Source organism: Leptodactylus fuscus, chromosome 9 (genome assembly GCF_031893055.1).
Source record: "Leptodactylus fuscus isolate aLepFus1 chromosome 9, aLepFus1.hap2, whole genome shotgun sequence".
NCBI lineage: Eukaryota > Metazoa > Chordata > Amphibia > Anura > Leptodactylidae > Leptodactylus > Leptodactylus fuscus.
In genome coordinates, this window is record NC_134273.1 from 85,054,588 (window position 1) to 85,082,452 (window position 27,865).

General features: G+C 43.8%; 1 protein-coding gene across 3 annotated transcripts in view; it reads left to right on the plus strand.

Moving 5' to 3' along the window:
• Nucleotides 1–27,865, plus strand: part of CHCHD6 (coiled-coil-helix-coiled-coil-helix domain containing 6) — a 146,771-nt gene that overhangs the window by 3,394 nt on the left and 115,512 nt on the right. For 2 of the 3 annotated variants that reach the window (XR_012717430.1, XM_075286117.1), the window contains exons 2-3: nt 390–667; nt 2,294–2,438. Coding sequence is in view for 2 of the 3 variants with exons in the window: in XM_075286117.1 (XP_075142218.1) it covers nt 390–667; nt 2,294–2,438 (423 nt within the window). In the remaining variant the exon portion in view is untranslated. The remainder of the gene's footprint in view (nt 1–389; nt 668–2,293; nt 2,439–27,865) is intronic. The other variant, XM_075286118.1, reaches the window with a different exon arrangement.

The window sequence follows — 27,865 nt, forward strand, 5'->3', positions numbered from 1 at the left end:
TGATACATTGTAACACACTATCAGGACAGGAGAGGTCGGTGTATCCTGGACCATATATAGCGGGTATATAGGATACATGGGACCATATATGGAGGGTATATAGGATACATGGGACCATATATGGAGGGTATATAGGATATATGGGACCATATATAGAGGATATATAGGATACATGGGTCACCTTCTCCCTCTTCTGGATATAGGGGTCTTCATGCTCCATCTAGTGGCCATATATTATATTACACCTGTACAAGACCACATGATAATACTGTATTGGGTCAGAAACAATATTTCCGCAGTTTATGTTTCCTTTGTATTTTGGTGCATAGCTGCAGTGTAAAGGATGAGGGATGAGTACTGAGATATTACTTCTGCGTTTTTTCTTGCAGCTTTCTGATGATATTGTAAATCGCATGAAGGAGTCTGCGCTGCAGAGAGGAGAGCAGAGCAAGATACCAGGGACCACCGCATCAGTTCATACATCCCCTCCTAGGGGGGAGCCTGCATCAGAAGCCAAAGGTAGGAGCATCTGTCCATATACTGTGCCTGCAGAGGCTTTCTGTATAACACAGAGTGTATTAACTTGTCCATTAAATACAGGTCATTATCGACCGGCTACAGGAGGGGACAAGCAGCCAACGTATGGAGAGGACGAGCTATACAGGAGGTAAGTGTCCAGGTGCCTACACATTAAAGGGGATTTATACTTAGAGGGATGATCCTACAGTAATTGTTATATCCAGTGAAGAGTTCTGACATCTGCTTACATAGTATGGCGCCTCCTTGTGTACAGAATGTATAGCAATGTGCATACCCACCTGCTCAGTCTGGTCTCTACATAGTGATCCTGTGTACTCTGTGCCAATAGGAATAGCTTGTCAAGAAGGAGCAGAGTTTGTCTAGTAGATGGCGGTATAGCTGTGAGACTGCTGCTGCGGATATAGGGCTAGTTCACACGTGGGCAAAGGGGAGGTTTTTGACAGCGGAATTCGCTTCAAAAACCTCTCCTTTAACATGGTGGTCTATGTAGACCACTAGCTTTTTTTTTCCTCCTAGCGTTTTCCGCCTGAAGAAGCGACATGACCTTTCTTCAGGCGGAAAACGCCTGAAGAATTGCATAGAAGTGAATGGGAGGCGAAAACCGCGCAGTTTTTTGCACACAAAACCGCGCGGTTTTTTGCAAAAAACCGCGCGGTTTTCGCCTGCAGTTTCTATAGCACATATAGGAAAAAAAAACCCTAGCGAAAACCGCGTCAAAAACCTCGTCAAAAACCGCGTGGAATGCAAAAAACAGCGTCAAAAAAACTCCTCGAGGTTTTTTACCTCGCACAAATAAGCTAGGCGGTTTTCACGTGTGAACTGACCCATAGAGAGAATTTTTGGCCTCAAATTTCATTTTCGTATTAATGAACTGTCCCCAGGATTGGCCATCTATATGTGATCTTTTAGGGCCCAACACCCAGACCCCACACAGATCATCTGTTCTGGCAGCCTCCGGGTGTTACTAGTGGACAAGAAATGGGAACAGCACAGCATCGCCATCCACTGTAAAGCGAGGATTCTGTGGATAGGTCATCAGTATGAAAAATTTAGTTTGGGGCAAGAAAACCCCTTTAGGCCTCATGTTGAGGTGGCGACGGGGAATTGCAGCTCCTCTGCTATTACTTGAATTGAATCACAACTACTCCTCTCTCGTCCAATACAGTAGCTTCCAGGGCTTGGAGTCTGTCCGGACAGCTGATCTGTGTGGTGTCCGAGTCTCAGATCCCCACAGATCTGATATTTTATGATCCCTCTTAAGGGCTCGTTCACATCTGCGCCCGGTCTCCGTTCTGCAGGTTTCCGTTTCCTGCACAAAACAGAGGCAGGAGACGGAAACCTGCAGGACTCTTTCATACCCATTCATTTGAGCATTTTATGCTCTCCACCGCGAAACCGTTTTTTTTAAATCGGACACAGTCGGACATGCAGTACTCTGTGTCCGATTTAAAAAAAAAACGGTTTCACGACGGAGAGCATAAAACGTTCACCGCCGCTCACGGCCGGACCTGGTCTGACAGCTTTCTGTCTTCTCCATGCAGACTTTTGTGACTTGTGACTTTTTAGATGTCCCTGAATCCTGGGATCTGCTGCACATAATCCACTTTATGAATGTGTGTTTTGTGCACCATTCACATCCAGAGCTGCATTCACAATTCAGCTGACTTCCAGTATGCTTACAGACCTCATTTCTTCCTTCTGGTGCATGATATTTGCTATAAGGTTCTGAGTGATTTTGCTTTGCCTTGTATAGATATGAGAAGGAACAAGCCATCATCCAAGAGGAACTGGCCCGCATTGCCAAGAGAGAGCGTGAGGCCGCGCAGGATCGGTACAGCTCTGCCATCCTCCGTGAGAAGAACTATACCAACCAGGAGCGCAGGAGGGCTGAGCATCTGGTAAGTGGTTGTTACCATGCAGGTCATTTACCTCTGTAGAAGGTCAGAAGGATTCATGGATGGTTTATGGGTCTGTATTCTTCTCCTCCATATGTTTAGTTCTGCCATATAAAGGGTAGCCTCAATAATGGACTGCAGTGCAACAGCCAATTTGTGGTTGAAATCTGCAAGCTGCAGTCCGGTGGTGGTGAAGGGGCGGGGGGAGGGGGATAATAAGTGTATTTATTTATATCTATTGTTCTGTGTATCCATCTCCAGTGCTGTCCTATGAGTATCCATACTAACCGTCTACAAACCTGCTCTGTCTAGACTGATCCTGCAGTTCCATCGATCGGTTCTTTAGTCTTTGCTGAGCTACTAAATTTTAGCAAGAAGTAGGGATGGATGGAAGTATGACCACAAGATCAAGTCTCTGCAAATTCAATCTCCCCCTTGATCAGAGAGACTCAGCTTTGCCATCACTAGGACTAATTATTAAGATTGGCGTATCACATGTCAGTCTTTATAAGCGGCCTCTTCATGATGTCAGATGTTCTGCTGGAATAGAAGTGTCCGCCAGGTAAGAACTAGCGTAGATTGTCAGATTGTGTATCAGGCCAGTCATGGCAGAGAATAATAGAACAGGCTGGACATTGACATTTTACAATCCAGTGTAGTAACTTTTTTCGTCCACAAGGTGTCACTATTAACCCCTTCCTGCGCCCTGGCATAATTTAAGGGGGTTTTCTGGGACTTGCATTTTGTTGACCTTAGGATAGGTGATCAATATGTGATCTGTGCGGCTCCGATACCCAGAATCCCTGGCGATCCATTGTTTGAGGAGACGGACCTCTTCCCTGTGCCTATGATGTGACATTACTTGGTCAGGGCTCGTTCACATCTGCGCCCAGGTGTCCGTACTTGAGGTTTCCGTTTCCTGCCTAAAACAGAGGCAGGAGACGGAAACCTGCAGGAGTCTCTCTCACCCATTCATTTGAATGGGTGAGAGAGATGTCTGGCCTAAAACGCTCACCGCCGCGCACGGCTGGACCCGGTCTGTGCTTTCCGTCTTCTGGCATGCAGAAGACGGAAACCATAGAACGGAGACCGTGAATGCAGGTGTGAACCCAGCGTCACATGGTACAGCAGCAGCTCCGTCCTGTTCAAGTGAGTGAGTCTGAGCTGCAATACCAAGCTGTGTCAGTGAAGAGGCCGCAGTGCACGCCTGTATGCTCCAGTCTCTTTAACCAGCTGATCTTTGCGGGTGCCAGCTGTCGGACCCCACCAATCACATACTGATGACCTGTCCTTAGATTGCCTAGATCTCGTGTCCCTGTGGACACAGCCTGAGGCCACATAGTAGCAATAGTCAATAGCTCTGAAGCCCACGGCCTGGTCTTAAAGGGATTCCCGTTTTCCATTCACCCTAAGTCTTTATAGGGACACCTGCTGGTTAGAATAAGAATTGCATCTTTTGTGATTACATTTCTGACTTCCGTCCCCGCTATTGGACTAGATCTCACCTGCTCTTATTTGACTTGTAACGTATTTAGAAGAAGAGCAATCCCACAACTCAGCCGTCCATCTAAGGAAACCGCTTCAACTTCAAGGTCTTCCCTCACGATTTACACTAACAAATCTCCATCTTCCTCTGCGTCCTGGTTTGGGGCCAATGTCTGTGTCTGTTCCAGTAGACATAAATATTATGAGGGTCGGGATGAGCGCCGCTCCTGTAAATGCTTCGTTTTATTCCGGTTTGTAATTGCAGCCGCCTCCAGGCCCTGGGAGATATTAAGATGCGAGCCCCGTCCTGCGGCCCCTTGTTGATTGGGTCTCTCCATCATTACTCTGCGTCTTGGATTTATTATAAAGACGAACACGCCAGGCCAGTGACAAGCTGAATTACGGCGCGATCAATCCTCAATGGCCTGAGCTCTGGGTTACAGTAATAAATATCAGTGGGGGTGGGGTAACTCCTGATATCAGGGCTCGCTGGTGAAGTTATTTCCTAAAACTCTGCGTGAGATTTGGTTTATTGTTGGGTTGTGTGCACAAGGTTTCCCGAAATCGACTCTTGGATTACACTGACTGGGTGTGTGTTGTAGTCCTACATCTGTGGTAGGCTGGGACGTCAGTATGGTGGCTCTTATAGCCCCCATAGGGGTTGTCCCCCCTACATTCCCCAATGCCTAAATAGCAAAGCTAGTAATGTATTGCAACTACAGAAGGGAAACCTAATGGCAGCCTCTGATTTCAGCATCTAAGTGGGTAATATACAGTATGGGGTCCCGAGCAGGAGACAGTGATCGCACAGCCTACAATACGGCCAATGGTTAAATAGGTGACGCGTGTCACAGGAACGTCCATACGAGACCATTGAGAACATTTTCCTGCCTCACCACCTCTGTCTGCAATTTTTCCCGTAGTGCTTCCCGGCCATCTCTTCCCCAGGTAAGTGACACCTATGCCACGGGCCGACCACAGACCATGTTGCCGCCTTCCATTGTTCTGGTCCAGTTCGGATACCCACGTACCCAATATAGGTGCGAACAGCAGGAGACGGGGTAAACATGGCTGCGCTGACCAGTCAACCTGCTGTGATGTCCTGTGTGTAATATAGTCAGCAGGAACTTAAAGGGCTTGTCTTCCCCCAAATTGATTTTTCATATGACACATCCATCGGATAGGTCACATGTAGTCTGACACCTAGACCCTACCACAGATCATGTATTGGCCGCCTTCAGGTGTCAGAGGCTGTTAGTGGATGGGGGTGCGTGTTCAGGTTGCTCCTTTTCAGCTAATAAGAGCGTTTCTTTTCACTTTCACCCCGTCCCCTTATATGCTGCACACCCTGTCCCCTTATAGGAGCGATGCTGCACACCCTGTGCCCTTATAGGAGCGATGCTGCACACCCCGTCCCCTTATAGGAGCGATGCTGCACACCCCGTCCCCTTATAGGAGCGATGCTGCACACCCCGTCCCCTTATAGGAGCGATGCTGCACACCCTGTCCCCTTATAGGAGCGATGCTGCACACCCTGTCCCCTTATAGGAGCGATGCTGCACACCCTGTCCCCTTATAGGAGCGATGCTGCACACCCTGTCCCCTTATAGGAGCGATGCTGCACACCCTGCCCACTTGCAGCTTCTCGCACCCGGACGGGGCAGCAACCGCTACATTTTGGGCCGGACATCCCCAGTTTCCAGTGTTTTTTTCTGTGGTATCGGACCAGACGTGCTAGCCTTCTCCCCCCCATCTTTGAGTTTAGGTGCCTATGTCCCTGTTGCTGGTCACCCGTTCCTCTATTGCACCACTTTTGGTAGGTACTGACTACTTACTACATACCTGCACCGCCCCACAAGACGCTGACCCAGTTGTCTTGCCTTTTCAGTTGTCCCCTGTCTAAGTCTCCGATCTTGACATTTTGTCCTATTTTTTCCTGCTTGCTGTACATTGACATGAAGTGACTATTTCTTCACTGTCCTGTGAGAGGCGCCATTGTCTGTGCTTGATGTAAGGTGTGTATGCTTAGTAAGCAGGTACGGCGGTCTCAGTAATAGCACAAGGCCATGATTTATTCATTCCACCTGACACAAGCTATCGGCAGTAACCCGCCGGGGTGGGCCGCCCAGCGCTCCGACCAAGGACGTCCAGCTCTTCCTGCCTGTCAGCGCATCCCCTCCCCCGCCAACCTTGATCTGAAAAATTAATTGCGTCTTGTAGAGATAATCTTATTCCTTTCTTAAATGTTATTAGCTTACATGTAATTATCACTTACCCTCGCTCGTCTAGCTGGAATTATCCAGCGTCAGATGCCCGGATGGCGGCGCCGGCTGTGATAATACACATTTCTCACCTGTCTTTTCTCACTGACCCGGATTGTAGCGGCAGCTGGAAGAAACTGCCTGAACCAGGCGACTTTGTGTTTTTTCTTGACGTTCCTTTGACATGATTAATATTTACATGGCTGAGCGGCGGCCGCGTCATCATTTCTAGAAATAGGGATAGCGGCAGGTGAAGTGCATGGGGGGGGGGAGGGGATGGACGTGCGAGGGGGGGGGGGGGCTCTATTAGTACTGACGTCTAGTTATTCTATCTAGTTTTATGTCTATGTAGCTAATAATCATCTGCTTATTTATATGTCTCATTATCTATCTATCTATCTCCTATGTACAGTGTTGGCCAAAAGTATTGGCCCCCCTGCAGTCCTGTCAGATAATCCTCGCTGTCCCCCAGATAATGATTACAAGCACAAACTCTTTGGTAATATCTTCAGTTATTTTGCTTGCAATGAAAAAACACAAAAGAGAATGAAATAAAGTCACATCATTGATCATTTTACACAAAACTCCAGAACTGGTGCGGACAGAAGTGTTGGCGCCCTCAGCCTAATACTTGGTAGCACAACCTTTAGACACAATAACTGCGCACAACCGCTTCCGCTAACCAGCAATGAGTTTCTTACAAGGCTCTGCTGGAATCTTAGACCCTTCTTCTTTGGCTCCTGCTCGCGGTCCCCCCTGAGATGTGAAGGGGGCCTTCTCCAAACTGCCACCAAGAGATCTCTCCCCCTCCCCCACAGGTGTTCTATGGGATTCAGGGCTGGACTCATTGCTGCCACTTTACAAGTCTCCAGGGCTTTCTCTCACCACCATTTTCTAGTGCTGACCTGAAGTGTGTTTTGGGTCCTTGTCCTGCTGGAAGAGCCCTGACCTCTGAGGGAGACCCCGCTTTCTCACACTGGGCCCTACATGATGCTGCACAATGTGTTGGTCGTCTTCAGACTTCATAATGCCATGCACACGGTCAAGCAGTCCAGTGCCAGAGGCAGCAAATCAACCCCAAACCTCCGCCATGTCTGACTGTAGGGGGCGTCTTCTTCTCTTTTTTCCTGTAATCTCTATGTTGAGGCCTTTTCCTACTTTTGTCTCCTCTGATCAGAGAACATTCTTCCAGAACGGTTTTGGCTTTCTCAGGTAAGTTTTGGCAAACTCCAGCCTGGCTTCTGTCTGTGGGTAAGAAGTGGGGTCTTCCTGGGTCTCCTACCATACAGTCCCTTCTCATTCAGACGCTGACGCTGGATAGTACGGGGTGACACTGTTGTACCCTCGGACTGCAGGGCAGATGGGACTTGTTTGGATGTTAGTCGAGGTTCTTTATCCGCCATCCGCACAATCTTGCGGTGAAATCTCTGGTCAATGTTTCTTTTGCGTCCACATCTAGGGAGGTTAGCCACAGGGCCATGGGCTTTACACTTCTTGATGACACTGCGCACGGTAGACACAGGAACATTCAGGGCTTTGCAGATGGACTTGTAGCCTTGAGATTGCTCAGGCTTCCTCACCATTTTGCTTCTCAAGTCCTCAGACAGTTCTTTGGTCTTCTCTCTTTTCTCCATGCTCAATGTGGTCACACAAGGACACAGGACCGAGGTGGAGTCAATTTTAATCCATTTCAACTGGCTGCAAGTGTGATTTAGTTATTGCCACCACCTGTTAGGTGCCTCAGGTAAGTAACAGGTGCTGTTAATTACTCAAATTACAGAAGCATCACATGTTTTTTCCAACAGTGCCAATACTTTTGTCCACCCCCTTTTTTATGTTTGCTGTAGAATTATATCCAATTTGGCTTTTTGACAATTCTTTTTGTGGTTTTCCATTGAAGACAAATTAAATGAAGATAATACCAAAGAATTTGTGATTGTAGTCATTATCTGGAAGAAACTGAGTATTATCTGACAGAATTGCAGGGGTGCCAATACTTTTGGCCAACTCCTATCTATCTCTCCTATCTCTCTCTCTCTCCTATCTCTCTCTCTCCTATCTCTCTCTCTCCTATCTCTCTCTCTCCTATCTCTCTCTCTCTCTCCTATCTCTCTCTCTCTCCTATCTCTCTCTCTCTCTCTCCTATCTCTCTCTCTCCTATCTCTCTCTCTCCCTCTCCTATCTCTCTCTCTCCTTTCTCGCCCCTCGCCCCTCTCCTCTCGCCCCTCTCCTCTCGCCCCTCTCCTCTCGCCCCTCTCCTCTCGCCCCTCTCCTCTCGCCCCTCTCCTCTCGCCCCTCTCCTCTCGCCCCTCTCCTCTCGCCCCTCTCCTCTCGCCCCTCTCCTCTCGCCCCTCTCTCTCTCTCTCTCTCCCTCCCCCTTATCTGCTTGTCTTGCTCCTGTTTATCTATCCAGTATAGGGGTTTGTTCACACACCACATCTTGTCCTTAGCCATGGCATAGTACTTCTTCCAGATCTCTCATACACAGAAGTCTATTGAGGGATCTGTCCATGTGACCTGATCTACGACATGTTCTATTCATAACACATCAGGCTCACAGGCCAGTAATCCCCGATCTGTCGTGAGAATAAATCCATTAATTTCAATGGGGCTGTGAACCCCCCGTCATGTGAATAAGCTCGTGCGGTATTCACACTGTCGTGTCCATGATATAATTTGGGGTATCCCCTGATCTGGTATACCCCCATAGCATCCTATTGTGTCATCATACAGTAGCATGTCGCCCTATGATACAGCATACACGTATTATGTGTTATGTCCTACAAGTATCAGCTCCACCTCCCCCCTCCCCCTCCGCTGCCATGCTGATATATAGGCCTCTGCTATAATCCCTGTATACCGTACGCCATCTTGGCTTTCCACCACCAGCTACAACTTCAATACGGCAGAATAAACTTTTTAACAAGGACTTTTTTCTACTTTCCTGGATTTTACATTCTCCGCACATCGCCCAATCAGACTTTATTTTTTTATTTTTTTTATTTTTTTTGGAAAACAAAAATCCTTTCAACATCAAGCGCTGGCACCGCAGCCGTCCTCATTTTGATGTGGCTTCAAATTTTTGGACGTAATTTCCCCCCCCCCTCCCGCAAAAAAAAACAAAACGTCGAGTCGCTTAAAAATCCAGTCTTTTAATTGCGGTAATTGCTTAGCGTCGGTCCCGGCGCTTTGGACGGTAACCGCACTCTTGAAGTGCATCATGATTAAAAAGAAGCTGCGAGCGCGTCTAATCAGGGGGGCTCCGAGATGTACAGAGAGAGGATTAGACCCTTTGAAATCGGGCTCGGTAATGTATTTCCAGCTGGTTGAGCTGACAGCGCTTTCCCTTTTGAAGATAGATCTTATCCGGAAATGTATCTACCTAATAGAACAATGAAATTAATTCTAGGAGATGAGGCCCCGCGCCGGATTTACCCAGGAGCTAATAGGATTGTAGACCGGCGCTGGGTGGCTATCTCCACGTGTTTAATCCCCAAACGGATAAACGCTTTCTTTAGATTTCCGTTTGAAAATAAATAAAAAAAATTCTATGAAAAACAATTTTTTTTTCCCCCCTAAATTTAAATTTTTTTTTTTTTTTTTTTTAATGAATAAGTCAAAACTTCAGGGATTAAGGAACGATACGATGGTTGAGGAGATTACAAGAGGCATGAGGGTTCGTAGAGTGCAGACGTGCGCTACCCGGGGACACGGCCAGAGAGGAGCGCAACACGCTCTGTGATAGGAAAGCAACTTGTTAGAAGGATACAGGCTGCAGGCTTATAGAAAGTTGGGTCTGGCTATGGCGGGGTAGTGCGGATTAGATTAGGCCTGCAGAGGGGTCCAGGAGGAAGTTCGGCGGTAAAAATGTCGTGTTGCAATTTACAGTAAATCAAGATTTATTAGTCAGCAAACCGGACATCAAAATTAAGACTAAATGGATTCAGAGCGTTCATTCAGATGCCAAATTGGACCCATAAAATTAATTCGGACCTATAAAGTTAATTCCGACCCCAGCAGAATAGTGAGCGCAGCTCTGGAGTATAATACAGGATAAGTAATGTAATGTATGTACACAGTGACTGCACCAGCAGAATAGTGAGCGCAGCTCTGGAGTAGAATACAGGATAAATAATGTAATGTATGTACACAGTGACTGTACCAGCAGAATAGTGAGCGCAGCTCTGGAGTAGAATACAGGATAAGTAATGTAATGTATGTACACAGTGACTGTACCGGCAGAATAGTGAGCGCAGCTCTGGAGTATAATACAGGATAAGTAATGTATGTACACAGTGACTGTACAGCAGAATAGTGAGCGCAGCTCTGGAGTATAATACAGGATAAGTAATGTAATGTATGTACACAGTGACTGCACCAGCAGAATAGTGAGCGCAGCTCTGGAGTATAATACAGGATAAGTAATGTAATGTATGTACACAGTGACTGCACCAGCAGAATAGTGAGCGCAGCTCTGGAGTATAATACAGGATAAGTAATGTAATGTATGTACACAGTGACTGCACCAGCAGAATAGTGAGCGCAGCTCTGGAGTATAATACAGGATAAGTAATGTAATGTATGTACACAGTGACTGTACCAGCAGAATAGTGAGCGCAGCTCTGGAGTATAATACAGGATAAGTAATGTAATGTATGTACACAGTGACTGTACCGGCAGAATAGTGAGCGCAGCTCTGGAGTATAATACAGGATAAGTAATGTATGTACACAGTGACTGTACAGCAGAATAGTGAGCGCAGCTCTGGAGTATAATACAGGATAAGTAATGTAATGTATGTACACAGTGACTGCACCAGCAGAATAGTGAGCGCAGCTCAGGAGTATAATACAGGATAAGTAATGTAATGTATGTACACAGTGACTGTACCGGCAGAATAGTGAGCGCAGCTCTGGAGTATAATACAGGATAAGTAATGTATGTACACAGTGACTGCACCAGCAGAATAGTGAGCGCAGCTCTGGAGTATAATACAGGATAAGTAATGTAATGTATGTACACAGTGACTGCACCAGCAGAATAGTGAGCGCAGCTCTGGAGTATAATACAGGATAAGTAATGTAATGTATGTACACAGTGACTGCACCAGCAGAATAGTGAGCGCAGCTCTGGAGTATAATACAGGATAAGTAATGTAATGTATGTACACAGTGACTGCACCAGCAGAATAGTGAGCACAGCTCTGGAGTATAATACAGGATCAGTAATGTAATGTATGTACACAGTGACTGCACCAGCAGAATAGTGAGCGCAGCTCTGGAGTATAATACAGGATAAGTAATGTAATGTATGTACACAGTGACTGTACCAGCAGAATAGTGAGCGCAGCTCTGGGGTATAATACAGGATAAGTAATGTAATGTATGTACACAGTGACTGTACCAGCAGAATAGTGAGCGCAGCTCTGGGGTATAATACAGGATAAGTAATGTAATGTATGTACACAGTGACTGTACCAGCAGAATAGTGAGCGCAGCTCTGGAGTATAATGCAGGATAAGTAATGTAATGTATGTACACAGTGACTGCACCAGCAGAATAGTGAGCGCAGCTCTGGAGTATAATACAGGATAAGTAATGTAATGTATGTACACAGTGACTGTACCAGCAGAATAGTGAGCGCAGCTCTGGAGTATAATACAGGATAAGTAATGTAATGTATGTACACAGTGACTGCACCAGTAGAATAGTGAGCGCAGCTCTGGAGTATAATACAGGATAAGTAATGTAATGTATGTACACAGTGACTGCATCAGCAGAATAGTGAGCGCAGCTCTGGAGTATAATACAGGATAAGTAATGTAATGTATGTACACAGTGACTGCACCAGCAGAATAGTGAGCGCAGCTCTGGAGTATAATACAGGATAAGTAATGTAATGTATGTACACAGTGACTGCACCAGCAGAATAGTGAGCGCAGCTCTGGAGTATAATACAGGATAAGTAATGTAATGTATGTCTTATTCACATGATCTTTGCTCCTCCTTGAGTTGCTTTATGTTTGATAGAAATAGATGGCTCCTGAGAACCGAGAGATTAACCCTTTCCTCCTTGTTGCCATGACCCGGTATCAGCCTGGGGGTCTCTGTGTGATATAGTCACATGTGCTGAGTGTTATTAATATTCACTATTCTCAGCTTGTATATTTTAGCATCCGACCTTGTTCTTTTGTAATTTGGGGTGTGAAATGGCTGATGGCAATAAATGTACAAACAGGTGAGACTGAAGACGGCAGAAAAAAGTTATGAAAATACAAAAAAAATCTGTAAAACTAATTTCTGTGCTGTAAATCCTGCTGGTTATAAGGGAGATAGATGTGTTAGAGTCGGATTTACTGCTGTGGGCCGGGAGGTGGATAGAGGAGCATCCTGCGGACTAGGAGACGTCCAGCGCTGATACATTTACGAGGCTGTATCGGGCAGAACTTGGCAGATTGAGATAGGGATTTAATGAATCTTCCCGGACCTGAGATCTGGCTACTCGCAGCTTTCACCGTAAATATTTATGTGGACAGAACCAAAAATATGGCCAAAGTTTCCAGGGAGGGGATCAGGGTTTGTTTTAAGAGCTGGTTCTGCAGATTCATGTGCATTAGATAGACAGATACTGCTGGGGATTCAAGATGTCAGATCAGGTGCAATACTAAAGGGTTAACTTCACTGGTGTATAACTGCATGACCGAATCCTGGAGCGTGCACTGAAGGTGATAAGTGTCTGACCACTGGGGTTCAGTCTTTGAGACCCCCAATGATCATCAGCAGGATAGACCTCCAGCCTTGGGTGCTCATGCTCGGCCTACACTCAGGTCATTTCTGTGGTATTTCAGGGGCTGAGATCTTCACCCCCCCCATAGAAGTGAATGGATGATGGTTGAGCATGCACATCCTCCTGGCCATTCACATGGGTCACTAGCGCACCCACAAGCTCGTATTCGCTGGGATTCCAACAGGTCTGACCCCGGTAACTGGCATCCCCTATTGAGTGTATAGAGGACAAGCTTCAGACCCCAGACCATAACTCTTCCTTTGCAGGCACTGCTACATACAATGGCCTGATAATGGTTGTATGCCAGACTCAGGCTATAGTTCTGGAAGAAATCCTGCCCTCGTTCAGGACATGTCTCAGGGGCCCAGACTGCTGGAATCTCAGATTCGGATCTGACTGCGGTCTCCCAGTTGTGTATACCTATAATTTGTGGCCGTCTGTGCCAGAACGGATACTTGGATCATTTACTCTGCTAGTCCAGATTTGCAACACTCTTCAGGCCCCCTGCACACAGGCAAATGAGGTCTGTAGAATCCGGACCGCATTATGTCCATTTCAAAACTGGTGCGATGGCGCTAGGAGTCCCTGTGGCTCCTGTATACAATGGCTCTATAATATATACAGTACAGAATAGCATAGCTGCAGTGAGGGGAGGACTCCGGGCAACATACATCATTGTGATGGGAACAGCCAGGGTCTCTGGACTAAGTCCGGGCCACTAAATCTGTCCGACGTACAAACCCGACTGGATTCGTCCATGTGCATGGAATTTAAACGGTATATACTCCTCTGAAGAGTCCCCCAGTAAATAGGACAATGGTGGTCCACAAGGGCCACATGTGAATGAAGTGCTGTAGTCGCTCCCATGGGACTTTCAGCCCTGTAAACTTGACCTAGGACACCACTTCTCCATTTACATGAAGCCCCGGTTCACTTGCAGACCCCGCTCCTGTGATTGTAGCAGTCGGACCCCCAGTGATCAGTGACCCCTGCCCTGTGCTATAGCAAGAATATCTTGTTCCTGACAACACAGACTTCCATTGGAATCAACCGGATGCAGATTTGCCTCGGTTTACGTGTGGATTTTGACACACACCCGCGTGGGTCACCCCATTGAGGTAGGGACATGATGCTAGTAGCATATCTCCCGATGGTGTATCCAAAAATCAGAATCCTGTTATTTTTTTTTGCAGCTGACCGGATGCTGAACCAGAGTAGCGCTGGAAGAGCGGTGTTGTGTTGTGTGTTTTCTCCGCTCCATCCCCCACCCCACTTCGTCTCTTCTATCCCGGTTCAGTTGATTTGTCAAAGGCATTTACAACAATCTCGCTGTACCGGTCCCTGCTCCGCTCTGACTGTTATCTCGTCGCTCTGAAGGTTAATTTGCGTTCGGAGGGTTTGTGCAGATTTCAGCAGCTGATGTTCTTGCAGTGACTTTAATGGCTGGTGAAGCTCTGCGAGTTATTGTGGTACCCTCCCCTCCCCCTCCCGTTGCGCTCCCTGTTTTCCATCCTGCACTTTGTGTGAAAATAAAGCTTTTATATTTCTTTTGAAGTCAGAAATTTGTCCTGTCTGCTCAGATCCCCAGTTTTCAAAGCAGAAGCGTCGAACGCAGTTGTATCCGCATAAAATGATAATGTCGCTTTCTTCTCCGTAAGCAGATTCTGAGCTGGTAAGAAATGACTCCTCAACCTTTAAGATGTCAATTGTCAACTTTCTGCCCACGTCAGATGAAGTTCAGGGCTGTTCGTGAATCGCTGATAGGTAACAAACTGAAAATTGACAATTTCTGATCATTGCAGAAATCGGTAGTATGGAGTCCCTGCACTGCCCTATATAAGGGAGTCCTGACCTCTAAGGGTAAGTTCACATTGCAGAAATGGGGGAGGAATTTGAATACTACGGACTAATCTGCTACAAAATCTGCATGTCTGTAGCAAGATTGCTGCAGAGTGCAATATCATGCAAAGGGAGCAATCCGCAGCAGATCTGCACCGACATCCACATGTTAAAATTTGCAGATGTTGCATCAGATTTGTCTGTAGGTGAAATAGCGAAGCCTCCCTAATATACTACCAATGTCCACGAACAATGAAGAAATAATGGACCAAAGGGTAAATGAATGGGTTGATGGTATTATTTTTTTTACTACATTGGTGGTTACCGGTTCGTGCATTCAGTATTGATTGTTTCAGGTGAATTATTGGTTCTTCAATGGGCAGCTTTATTGCTTTCCGCTGGACCTAGACCGAAGTGTAATAATGTTTGTAGAGTTTCTCCATCTAACATCGTTACCTTAATAATAACGACAGAAAGATCATTGTCTAGGTTTTAATGAGTTTGATGAGTAGTAATAAAGTGATGTTGGAGGATAGTCTTATTGACCAAGATGGCTCAATCCAGAAAATGGTGCAGCACAGGAGATGTCTGTAGTGCACAGTGAGTAGCCTTCCCAGTACTCACCCTTAAAGGGGTTTTCTGAGACTTTGATGACTTCTCCTTTATAGGATAAATGTCATTAGTGAGAACCCATTTAAAGGGGTCCTATCATTAAAACTCATTTTTATTCTGCCTATCACGTACGAAAGGCCTTAAGAAAGGCTATTCTTCTCCTACCTTTAGATGTCTCCCCCGGGCTGCCGTTCGGTACATAATCCAGTTTTCTACGGTATGCAAACGAGTTCTCTCGCGACACTTGGGGCGGGCCCCAGAGCTCAAACAGCACTGGGGGTGTCCCCAATGCTGCGAGAGAACTCTCCAGTGCCGCCTCCATCTTCTTCAGGAATAAGTCGTCTTCGCTTCTTCTTCCGGCGGTGGCTTTAAACTTCTAGGCCTTGGCCAGCCGACTGTGCACGTCTGCCAGCCACAAGAAAATAGTGGCTTACAATACTGTGTAAGCGGCCATTTTCTTGTGGCCGGCGGGCATGCGCAGTCGGCTTTGCCCGAGGCCTAGAAGTTTGAAGCCAATCCCCGGAAGAAGAAGCGAAGAAGACTCGTTCCTGAATAAGATGGAGGCGGCCCTGGAGTGCTGTGAGATAGCTCATTTGCATACCAACTAAAACCGGTTTATATACCGAACGGTTGCTCAGAGAGGACATCTAAAGGTAGAAGACGAATAGCCTTTCTTAAGGCTATTCCCATGTTGTACCCAGAAAAAAATCCCTTTAAATGGTCTTCAAACAACTTAGTCCCATTGTATAGATCGTGTGAATCTGGACCAAATGTATCACACTTTAATTAAAAACGTGGCTGCTTTCTGTCTGAAATTCCTCTCTAAAGTTCCTGCCACTAGGTGTCTTCCTTCTAGATAATTTGCAGTTCACTCCCTGTTGCTAGCCAAGGTCTGACCATTTGCTCGCTTCACGCAGTGAATGTAGAGGGGAGGGTCTGATTCTCCTCACAAGCCTCCACACACATCTGCAAACTGTTATCTCTGTGCAAAGGACTGAACATTCTGCAAATCTCAAAGTTTATAATGGAAGAAAAAAATGTCTTCCATGTACTTGTATCTAGTTCTGGTGGCTTGTGTGGTTAAAGATGGGATATTCTTCACAGACAGCAAGCTACTTTACTGACTTTGCTCATAGATTGATTGTTTGCCCCTGCACCCCCTGTTCTTTTAGCCGCTTTCTTGCATATATTTGCCCTGTATTTGCAGTTCAGTGTTCCTGGACCTATATTTTGGACACCTGAGCCTTCACGGCCTATTACAGAATTAGGACTTATTTCCATGGCCGAGTGTGCAGGTCAAGTGCGTCTGATTTTTCAGGGTGCCCTCAGTCCTCCATTGGTTTCAGTTTGGAGTTTGATTTCGTTGCACAGTATAGGAACTGTTCTGTAATGATCAAAACAACACCAAGCATTGGACTTATTCCGCCCCTACCCCCCCTCCCGGAAGCACCTCTAGCTGCACCCCCAAGCATTGGACTTATTCCACCCCTACCCCCCCTCCCGGAAGCACCTCTAGCTGCACCCCCAAGCATTGGACTTGTTCCGCCCCTACCCCCCCTCCCGGAAGCACCTCTAGCTGCACCCCCAAGCATTGGACTTGTTCCACCCCTACCCCCCCTCCCGGAAGCACCTCTAGCTGCACCCCCAAGCATTGGACTTATTCCGCCCCTACCCCCCCTCCCGGAAGCACATCTAGCTGCACCCCCAAGCATTGCACTTATTCCACCCCTACCCCCCCTGAAGCACCTCTAGCTGCACCCCCGGCCGTGTGCTTGAGGCCTTACTTTATGGCGTTTCTCTCTGCATCACCTCAAACTTTATAAAATGGATAATACTGTAGACTTGATGCCTGCCTCGTGGAGTCTGCAGCACTGAGAGGGTTAATCGCACCAGTCTGACTATGATGCATCTGAAATGGGAGAATGAGCTTGACCTGAATAATAAGATTCATCCTAATTCCTGCTGGTCCTTTGTGCGCCTCTCTTCCGCCCTGGGCTGTTCACAATGACACAGATTAATATGAAGATTACACCTGAAATATACGGCATCTGTTTGGCGCCCTTTTGACCAGGGCCTGCCTGGCATACGGTACGCATTTGCCGCTTGTAAGGGCGCCCGGCTACGACATTGATTTGTGTGTCTCTCCTCTACCTCTCCCAAAACCATCACATCATTAATTTCGGCCCTGTCCCCGGCCCCCTTCCCCCTCGCTCCTCTCTTCACAGGCCTTATCTAGGGCCACCTGCACGTGTGTCGGGGAGATAGCTCAGTGACTTCTTCCTTGGGATTTAAGTACTGGGCAATAGCTTACACAGAGTCCCATTCTCTAGATGGCTGCTCGGACATGATGTAGGAAGCCTTATCTTAAGGCTGACACACATTGGACATTAATAGAAAAACATGTGTCCGTGGTGTGTGCAGAATCCCAATGAGGTTCTCTGTGCCTCGTGCGCATCCGCAGCCACAGACTGGATCAGTCAAGTACTTCAATGTGTGTGTATGGCACCGACTATACGTATAGCCTAGTTATAGTCCTTATGTGTTCTGCTGGATTAAATGACAGAATAGATTAGTATGGGGTTGTCCATCAACGAGTTAAAAAACCTCTGCTACATTATTACCGTATTTTTCGGACTATAAGACGCACTTTTTTTCCCCAAAATTTGGGGGGAAAAGAAGAGTGCGTCTTATAGTCTGATTGTGGCACCTGGCACCCGCCGTAATAGAGAGGCGGATGTCGGCAAGGGATAGACGCCGGGGCCTGAGACATCGCTGCGCTCCTCTGCCCTGCATGAAGCCAGCAGTGGCAGCGGCGATGCTATTCCGCTCCTCCGTCCCCCCGCCGCTGGCTTCATGCAGGGCAGAGGAGCGCAGCGATGTCTCAGGCCCCGGCACCTGTGCTGGCGTCTATCCCTCGCCGGCATCCGCCTCTCTAGTACAGCGGATGCCGGGTCAGTATCAGCTCCCCTTCTCCCCTGGGGCCGGTCCCCACCGGCCCCGTACCTGTGAAGTTGCAGGCCGGCTTCTGCGCGGCGATATCGCAGGAGCCGACCTGTTCGGGTGACAGCCGGGAGCCTAATGAGGCTCCCAGGCCTGTCACTGCTATATATTAGTATTGCGGCTGGGCCTAGGACCAGCCGTAATACTAATATACAGAATGTCCCATAGACAGCAATACAGTTGTATTGCCGTCTATGGGACTTGCAATCAAGTGACCGCAGGTTCAAGCCCCCGGGGGGGAATAAAATAGTAAAAAAAAAACAAAAAAAAAAACTTTAAAAATATATAGTAAAAATATGAAATAAATAAAAGTTCTAAATCACCTCCTGTCCCTAGAATATATATATATATACAGTCCTATGAAAAAGTTTGGGCACCCCTATTAATCTTAATCATTTTTAGTTCTAAATATTTTGGTGTTTGCAACAGCCATTTCAGTTTGATATATCTAATAACTGATGGACACAGTAATATTTCAGGATTGAAATGAGGTTTATTGTACTAACAGAAAATGCGCAATATGCATTAAACCAAAATTTGACCGGTGCAAAAATATGGGCACCTCAACAGAAAAGTGACATTAATATTTAGTACATCCTCCTTTTGCAAAGATAACAGCCTCTAGTCGCTTCCTGTAGCTTTTAATCAGTTCCTGGATGAAGGGATTTTGGACCATTTCTTTCTACAAAACAATTCAAGTTCAGTTAAGTTTGATGGTCGCCGAACATGGATAGCCCGCTCTCAAATGATCTGAAAACAAAGATTGTTCAACATAGTTGTTCAGGGGAAGGATACAAAACGTTGTCTCAGAGATTTAACCTGTCAGTTTCCACTGTGAGGAACATAGTAAGGAAATGGAAGACCACAGGGACAGTTCTTGTTAAGCCCAGAAGTGGCAGGCCAAGAAAAATATCAGAAAGGCAGAGAAGAAGAATGGTGAGAAGAGTCAAGGACAATCCACAGACCACCTCCAAAGAGCTGCAGCATCATCTTGCTGCAGATGGTGTCACTGTGCATCGGTCAACTATGCAGCGCACTTTGCACAAATAGAAGCTGTATGGGAGAGTGATGAGAAAGAAGCCGTTTCTGCACGCACGCCACAAATAGAGTTGCCTGAGGTATGAAAAAGCACATTTGAACAAGGCAGCTTCATTTTGGAAACAAAAATTGAGTTGTTTGGTTATAAAAAAAGGCGTTATGCATGGCGTCCAAAAAGAAACAGCATTCCAAGAAAAACACATGCTACCCACTGTAAAATTTGGTGGAGGTTCCATCATGCTTTGGGGCTGTGTGGCCAATGCCGGCATCGGGAATCTTGTTAAAGTTGAGGGTCGCATGGATTCCACTCAGTATCAGCAGATTCTTGAGAATAATGTTCAAGAATCAGTGACGAAGTTGAAGTTACGCCGGGGATGGATATTTCAGCAAGACAATGATCCAAAACACCGCTCCAAATCCTCAGGCATTCATGCAGAGGAACAATTACAATGTTCTGGAATGGCCATCCCAGTCCCCAGACCTGAATATCATTGAACATCTGTGGGATGATTTGAAGCGGGCTGTCCATGCTCGGCGACCATCTAACTTAACTGAACTTGAATTGTTTGTCCAAAATACCTTTATCCAGGATCCAGGAACTGACTAAAAGCTACAGGAAGCGACTAGAGGCTGTTATCTTTGCAAAAGGAGGATCTACTAAATATTAATGTCACTTTTCTGTTGAGGTGCCCATACTTTTGCACCGGTCAAATTTTGGTTTAATGCATATTGCACATTTTCTGTTAGTACAATAAACCTCATTTCAATCCTGAAATATTACTGTGTCCATCAGTTATTAGATATATCAAACTGAAATGGCTGTTGCAAATACCAAAATATTTAGAACTAAAAATGATTAAGATTAATAGGGGTGCCCAAACTTTTTCATAGGACTGTATATATATATATATATATATATATATATATATGTATATGTAGAAAATCATATATCATAAACCGTTTTTTTTTTCAATACAAGGTGATCTAAGCAATATATAGTCCCCAAAATGGTATAACTAAAAAGTACTTCTGGCCCCGCAAAAAAAAAAACACTCTATGCATCCCCGTACAGCTGCAGGGTCACCTGTCAATGTGGCCTTGCAGCTGTTGCAAAACTACAACTCCCATATATTAAATATTTTACCATTTTTTGCTTCCAAATTTTTTTCCCCTATTTTCCTCCTCTTATAGTCCAGTGCGTCTTATAGTCCGAAAAATACGGTAAATAATGTGTATATTGGTATATGTAACTAGTCTGTACAAAATATATGTACAGGCTATACTAAATATTACCAAACTTTTTAATACAAGAATATAACTACTATACTACTGCTCCTATGTACAAGAATATAACTACTATAATACTACTCCTATGTACAAGAATATAACTACTATAATACTGCTCCTATGTACAAGAATATAACTACTATAATACTACCCCCTATGTACAAGAATATAACTACTATAGTACTACTATGTACAAGAATATAACTACTATAATACTGGTCCAATGTACAAGAATATAACTACTATAATACTGTCCCCTATGTACAAGAATATAACTACTATAATACTACCTCCTATGTACAAGAATATAACTACTATAATACTACCTCCTATGTACAAGAATATAACTACTATAATACTGCTATGTACAAGAATATAACTACTATAATACTGCTCCTATGTACAAGAATATAACTACTATAATACTGCTCCTATGTACAAGAATATAACTACTATAATACTACCCCCTATGTACAAGAATATAACTACTATAGTACTACTATGTACAAGAATATAACTACTATAATACTGGTCCAATGTACAAGAATATAACTACTATAATACTGTCCCCTATGTACAAGAATATAACTACTATAATACTACCTCCTATGTACAAGAATATAACTACTATAATACTACCTCCTATGTACAAGAATATAACTACTATAATACTACTCCTATGTACAAGAATATAACTACTATAATACTGCTATGTACAAGAATATAACTACTATAATACTGCTATGTACAAGAATATAACTACTATAATACTGCTCCTATGTACAAGAATATAACTACTATAATACTGCTCCTATGTACAAGAATATAACTACTATAATACTACCTCCTATGTACAAGAATATAATTACTATAATACTACCTCCTATGTACAAGAATATAACTACTATAATTCTGCCCCCTATGTACAAGAATATAACTACTATAATACTGCTCCTATGTACAAGAATATAACTACTATAATACTACTCCTATGTACAAGAATATAACTACTATAATACTACTCCTGTGTACAAGAATATAACTACTATAATACTACTCCTATGTACAAGAATATAACTACTATAATGCTACTCCTATGTACAAGAATATAACTACTATAATACTGGTCCTATGTACAAGAATATAACTACTATAATACTGCCCCCTATGTACAAGAATATAACTACTATAATGCTACTCCTGTGTACAAGAATATAACTACTATAATACTACTCCTATGTACAAGAATATAACTACTATAATGCTACTCCTATGTACAAGAATATAACTACTATAATACTGGTCCTATGTACAAGAATATAACTACTATAATTCTGCCCCCTATGTACAAGAATATAACTACTATAATACTACCTCCTATGTACAAGAATATAACTACTATAATACTGCTCCTATGTACAAGAATATAACTACTATAATACTACCTCCTATGTACAAGAATATAACTACTATAATACTACTCCTATGTACAAGAATATAACTACTATAATACTACCTCCTATGTACAAGAATATAACTACTATAATACTACTCCTATGTACAAGAATATAACTACTATAAGACTACCATAGATGAGATGAATTATTAATGTGCACTATATGTATGATTTTATATTGTCATTCCTTCTTGTCTCCTGTATCGGTGCTGACATGTCTCCGGATATTGTTATCACTTTCCCTTTATTGATTGACTCCTTGTAGTGATCTCACCAGTGAGAAGTGTCATCTTGTGATCTCCATGTCTGGGTACAGTGCGGAGTAGAGGAGGTGTTGTGTCCCCAAATCTCACCTCTCTGACGACTGATAATATAACAATCCGTCTATAAATATTATATGGCTGTGATGTGTTTCTGATAGATGATCGCATCGCCCTGACACCCGCCTTGTATATGTTCTAATTAAAACCACTTGAGAGAGGTTTCTTGTCAGAGCAGATGAGCGATGATGTATCTCCTCTAAGTCAAGTGGAAGCAGTCAAGAGGTCTTCACAATGTATATATAATCTAATGGTTATAATGATGGGACCGGCCCTTTAAAAGTGAACAATTTCATATTGCGCTTCGCACAAGTGACTCATCTGCCTCTGACCTTGTCATCTCTTCATTAACTATTCTTTTTTACAGCCTCAATCTACAGAAGTCTCTGACAACCGTATTTCTCTCCCAGTGGGGCTCACGATCCAACCTCCACATCTGATACGTACTTGTATGTGTGTATGATATATAGATCATTAGAAATAGATATACTTCTATGCTGGAGCCAGTTTCAGAGGCTGATAGATGTCGTATTCAAGGGATCTTCACCTGATCCAGCTCCGGTTATATATAAACACTGTGCCTGATCTGACCCCAGCTGTATCTGAGCACTGCAGCTGATCCAACTCTGGCTGTATCTGAGCAGCACACCTATTCCGACCCTGGCTGTATCTGAGCACTGCAGCTGATCCGACCTTGGCTGTATCTTAGCTCCGTACCTGACCCTGGCTGTATCTTATCTCTGTGCCTGACTCCACCCTGGCTGTATCTGAGCACCGCACCTGATCTGACCCTGGCTGTATCTGAGCAGCACGCCTATTCCGACCCTGGCTGTATCTGAGCACTGCAGCTGATCCGACCTTGGCTGTATCTGAACACCACGCCTATTCCGACCCTGGCTGTATCTTAGCTCTGTGCCTGATCCGACCCGGACTGTATCTGAGCGCTGTGCTTGATCCAACCCGGGCTGTATCTGAGCAACAAGCCTGACCCGACCCTGACTGTGTCTGAGCAAGAAGCCTGACCCTGGCTGTATCTGAGCACCGCGCCTGATCCGACCCTGGCTGTATCTTAGCTCCGTGCCTGACTCCACCCTGGCTGTATCTGAGCACTGCGCCTGATCCGACCCTGGCTGTATCTTAGCTCCGTGCCTGACTCCACCCTGGCTGTATCTGAGCACTGCGCCTGATCCGACCCTGGCTGTATCTTAGCTCCGTGCCTGACTCCACCCTGGCTGTATCTGAGCACTGCACCTCATCTGACCCTGGTTGTATCTGAACACCACACCTGATCTGACCCTGGCTGTATCTGAGCACTGCGCCTGATCCGACCCTGGCTGTATCTTAGCTCCGTGCCTGACTCCACCCTGGCTGTATCTGAGCACTGCGCCTGATCCGACCCTGGCTGTATCTTAGCTCCGCGCCTGATCCAACCCTGGCTGTATCTTAGCTCCGTGCCTGATCCGACCCTGGGTGTCTACTTGAGGACCACAATTTGTGAAACCTGAGAAGTATCTTTGGCACTAAATGCAGCATAGATATGCGACTACTCTGACCTTGGTTGTCTGACTGTGACTACTAACAGCTTTCTATAGGATTTGACACAGAACGGCTATTTAATCTGCTTGAAGCGTGATTATCATATAAAGTCACACAATGTCACAATTTAATCTCATTGTGAAAACTTTAATGATTTATCACTTTCACAGATTTCACTTGTTCAGGATATTAATCCCACATTTATGAGATTTTTAGTCCTTTTTTCTTTTCACCTGCAATCCTCCTATTTCCTGTGTGTGATTAATCGCGTCCCATTAATCTTACAGCGGTCACACATAGGTATATATACTGTACTGCCACGGCCGCTTTCTCTTTTCAATTTCTTGTGGTTCCAAAGATTAAAGTATTTCTCTGTCTCCTAAGAGTATCGTCCGACAGGGGCGAAATATTACGTTTTAAAATGTGGTGCAGTTCTCACGCCTGTTGGTCACAAAATGCCGGCCATAGTGACAGTACTTTTTTTCATATCCTAATTGGTATTTTTTCTGTTATGGGCAAAAACATATTGTACAGTTACCGTGACATTCCACCGCAGTGCCAGTCACAATTAACATTATCATCAGTTCCTAAGATACATAGTATAGGTGTCTAAATATAGTCAAGCCTGCAAAGCTTCTACATTATATTATATATAGGAATATAACTACTATAATACTGCTCCTATGTACAAGAATATAACTACTATAATACTAGTCCTATGTACAAGAATATAACTACTATAATACTACTCCTATGTACAAGAATATAACTACTATAATACTGCTCCTATGTACAAGAATATAACTACTATAATACTACCTCCTATGTACAAGAATATAACTACTATAATACTACCTCCTATGTACAAGAATATAACTACTATAATACTACCTCCTATGTACAAGAATATAACTACTATAATACTACCTCCTATGTACAAGAATATAACTACTATAATACTACCTCCTATGTACAAGAATATAACTACTATAATACTGCTCCTATGTACAAGAATATAACTACTATAATACTACTCCTATGTACAAGAATATAACTACTATAATACTGCTCCTATGTACAAGAATATAACTACTATAATACTACTCCTATGTACAAGAATATAACTACTATAATACTGCTCCTATGTACAAGAATATAACTACTATAATACTACTCCTATGTACAAGAATATAACTACTATAATACTGCTCCTATGTACAAGAATATAACTACTATAATACTACTCCTATGTACAAGAATATAACTACTATAATACTGCTCCTATGTACAAGAATATAACTACTATAATACTACCTCCTATGTACAAGAATATAACTACTATAATACTGCTCCTATGTACAAGAATATAACTACTATAATACTACTCCTATGTACAAGAATATAACTACTATAATACTGCTCCTATGTACAAGAATATAACTACTATAATACTACCTCCTATGTACAAGAATATAACTACTATAATACTACTGCTATGTACAAGAATATAACTACTATAATACTACTCCTATGTACAAGAATATAACTACTATAATACTACTCCTATGTACAAGAATATAACTACTATAATACTACTCCTATGTACAAGAATATAACTACTATAATACTACTCCTATGTACAAGAATATAACTACTATAATACTACTCCTATGTACAAGAATATAACTACTATAATACTACCTCCTATGTACAAGAATATAACTACTATAATACTACTGCTATGTACAAGAATATAACTACTATAATACTGCTCCTATGTACAAGAATATAACTACTATAATACTACCTCCTATGTACAAGAATATAACTACTATAATACTACTGCTATGTACAAGAATATAACTACTATAATACTACTCCTATGTACAAGAATATAACTACTATAATACTGCTCCTATGTACAAGAATATAACTACTATAATACTGCTCCTATGTACAAGAATATAACTACTATAATACTACCTCCTATGTACAAGAATATAACTACTATAATACTGCTCCTATGTACAAGAATATAACTACTATAATACTACCTCCTATGTACAAGAATATAACTACTATAATACTGCTCCTATGTACAAGAATATAACTACTATAATACTGCTCCTATGTACAAGAATATAACTACTATAATACTACTCCTATGTACAAGAATATAACTACTATAATACTACTCCTATGTACAAGAATATAACTACTATAATACTGCTCCTATGTACAAGAATATAACTACTATAATACTGCTCCTATGTACAAGAATATAACTACTATAATACTACTCCTATGTACAAGAATATAACTACTATAATACTGCTCCTATGTACAAGAATATAACTACTATAATACTACCTCCTATGTACAAGAATATAACTACTATAATACTGCTCCTATGTACAAGAATATAACTACTATAAAACTACTGTAAATTTCTCCTCCTTTAGGAGTCCAGTGGGCGGTCCTTCCCTATTATTGACACGCCTGTATGAGTGTGTATTGAAACACAAAATTTATTAGAAAGTCTCAGAACTTTTCATTAGGCGATGATGAAACTTTATTGATTATGTCTTGATGATCTTGGATTGCTGATCTTCCACTGAGTTTTTGGAGTGAAGCTGTTAGTGACAGGCGACCCCCAAGTGATGATAGTAGCAGACGCCATTGCCTTCGTATGACCCCAGCGACTAATAGTCCTTGCTGTCGTCAGGACCTTCTCTGGTAACGTTCTCGGAGCCGTCGCTTGCCTCTGGTGTTATGGGGTTAATATGGGACGGTCGGGACATAAATCTTTAACCAGTTTTATTTTCTTTTTAAATAGCGAAATCTAAAAAATTCTAATTGTTCTCGGATTCTGGAGCCACTCGCCTGATCGCGGCTCCACCGCCCTGAATTATTGATACAGACTTTCCTTGTACCATCTGAATATTCCTATATCTTCTAATTGATGGCACTCTCATCATCGTCTCCGCGCCGGCCTTACTCCCATCATCAGCCTCCATGTCCATATGTCTCGCTACATTGTATCAGTCAGCTCTGCGATTCTCATAAATTGTATCAGAATTCCCCGGGTGTCGCGCGTGATAAATGACCACCGCTATGTTATTCTGGCAATGCATTTAATCTACACTACAACCCCCACCCTCCGCCTCCTCTGCCTCCCTACCCCAAAAACAATAAAATGTGCCCTTTTATTTTGCATCTTGTTCATCAGCCCTCATTCTCTTAAAGTGGCAAGCTCTTGGGGGGACCGGCGTCTCCTAGCAACATAGTAACTCACAGACAGCAGGGACCACGGCGTCCCGCCCCCCTCCCCCGTGGTTTGGGCTCCGTTCCAGTAGATGAAATATCACAATGTGTGATATGAGATCACTTCTCCGCCAATGAAGAGTAATAACCATTTTGTGTTGACTCAGGGTTTGCTCCAAGACGGAAGTGTTTGACCTCTGACCTTTGCACGGGGTGTTTGACTAGGTGCGATATTACGGTGTATGACGGATATCGATCGGCCGGTCATCTGCAATTATTTCTCTGACATAATCAATAAATTGGCCGATGATATTTAGGAGCAATTTCTGCTCTTCATTCTATTGCCAATCCCCCTTATGTCACACTGGATGGTCTTGCCTGATGATGTCATCAGCTTATTTTAATCAGACTTTGTATCTGTTTGCTGTGTTTTATTGTAACATTGTAATAAGGGGAATATTGTAACGTTGTTGCAGTGAGGGGATTATTGTATCGTTGCAGTGAGGGGATTATTGTAACATTGTTGCAGTGAGGGGATTATTGTAA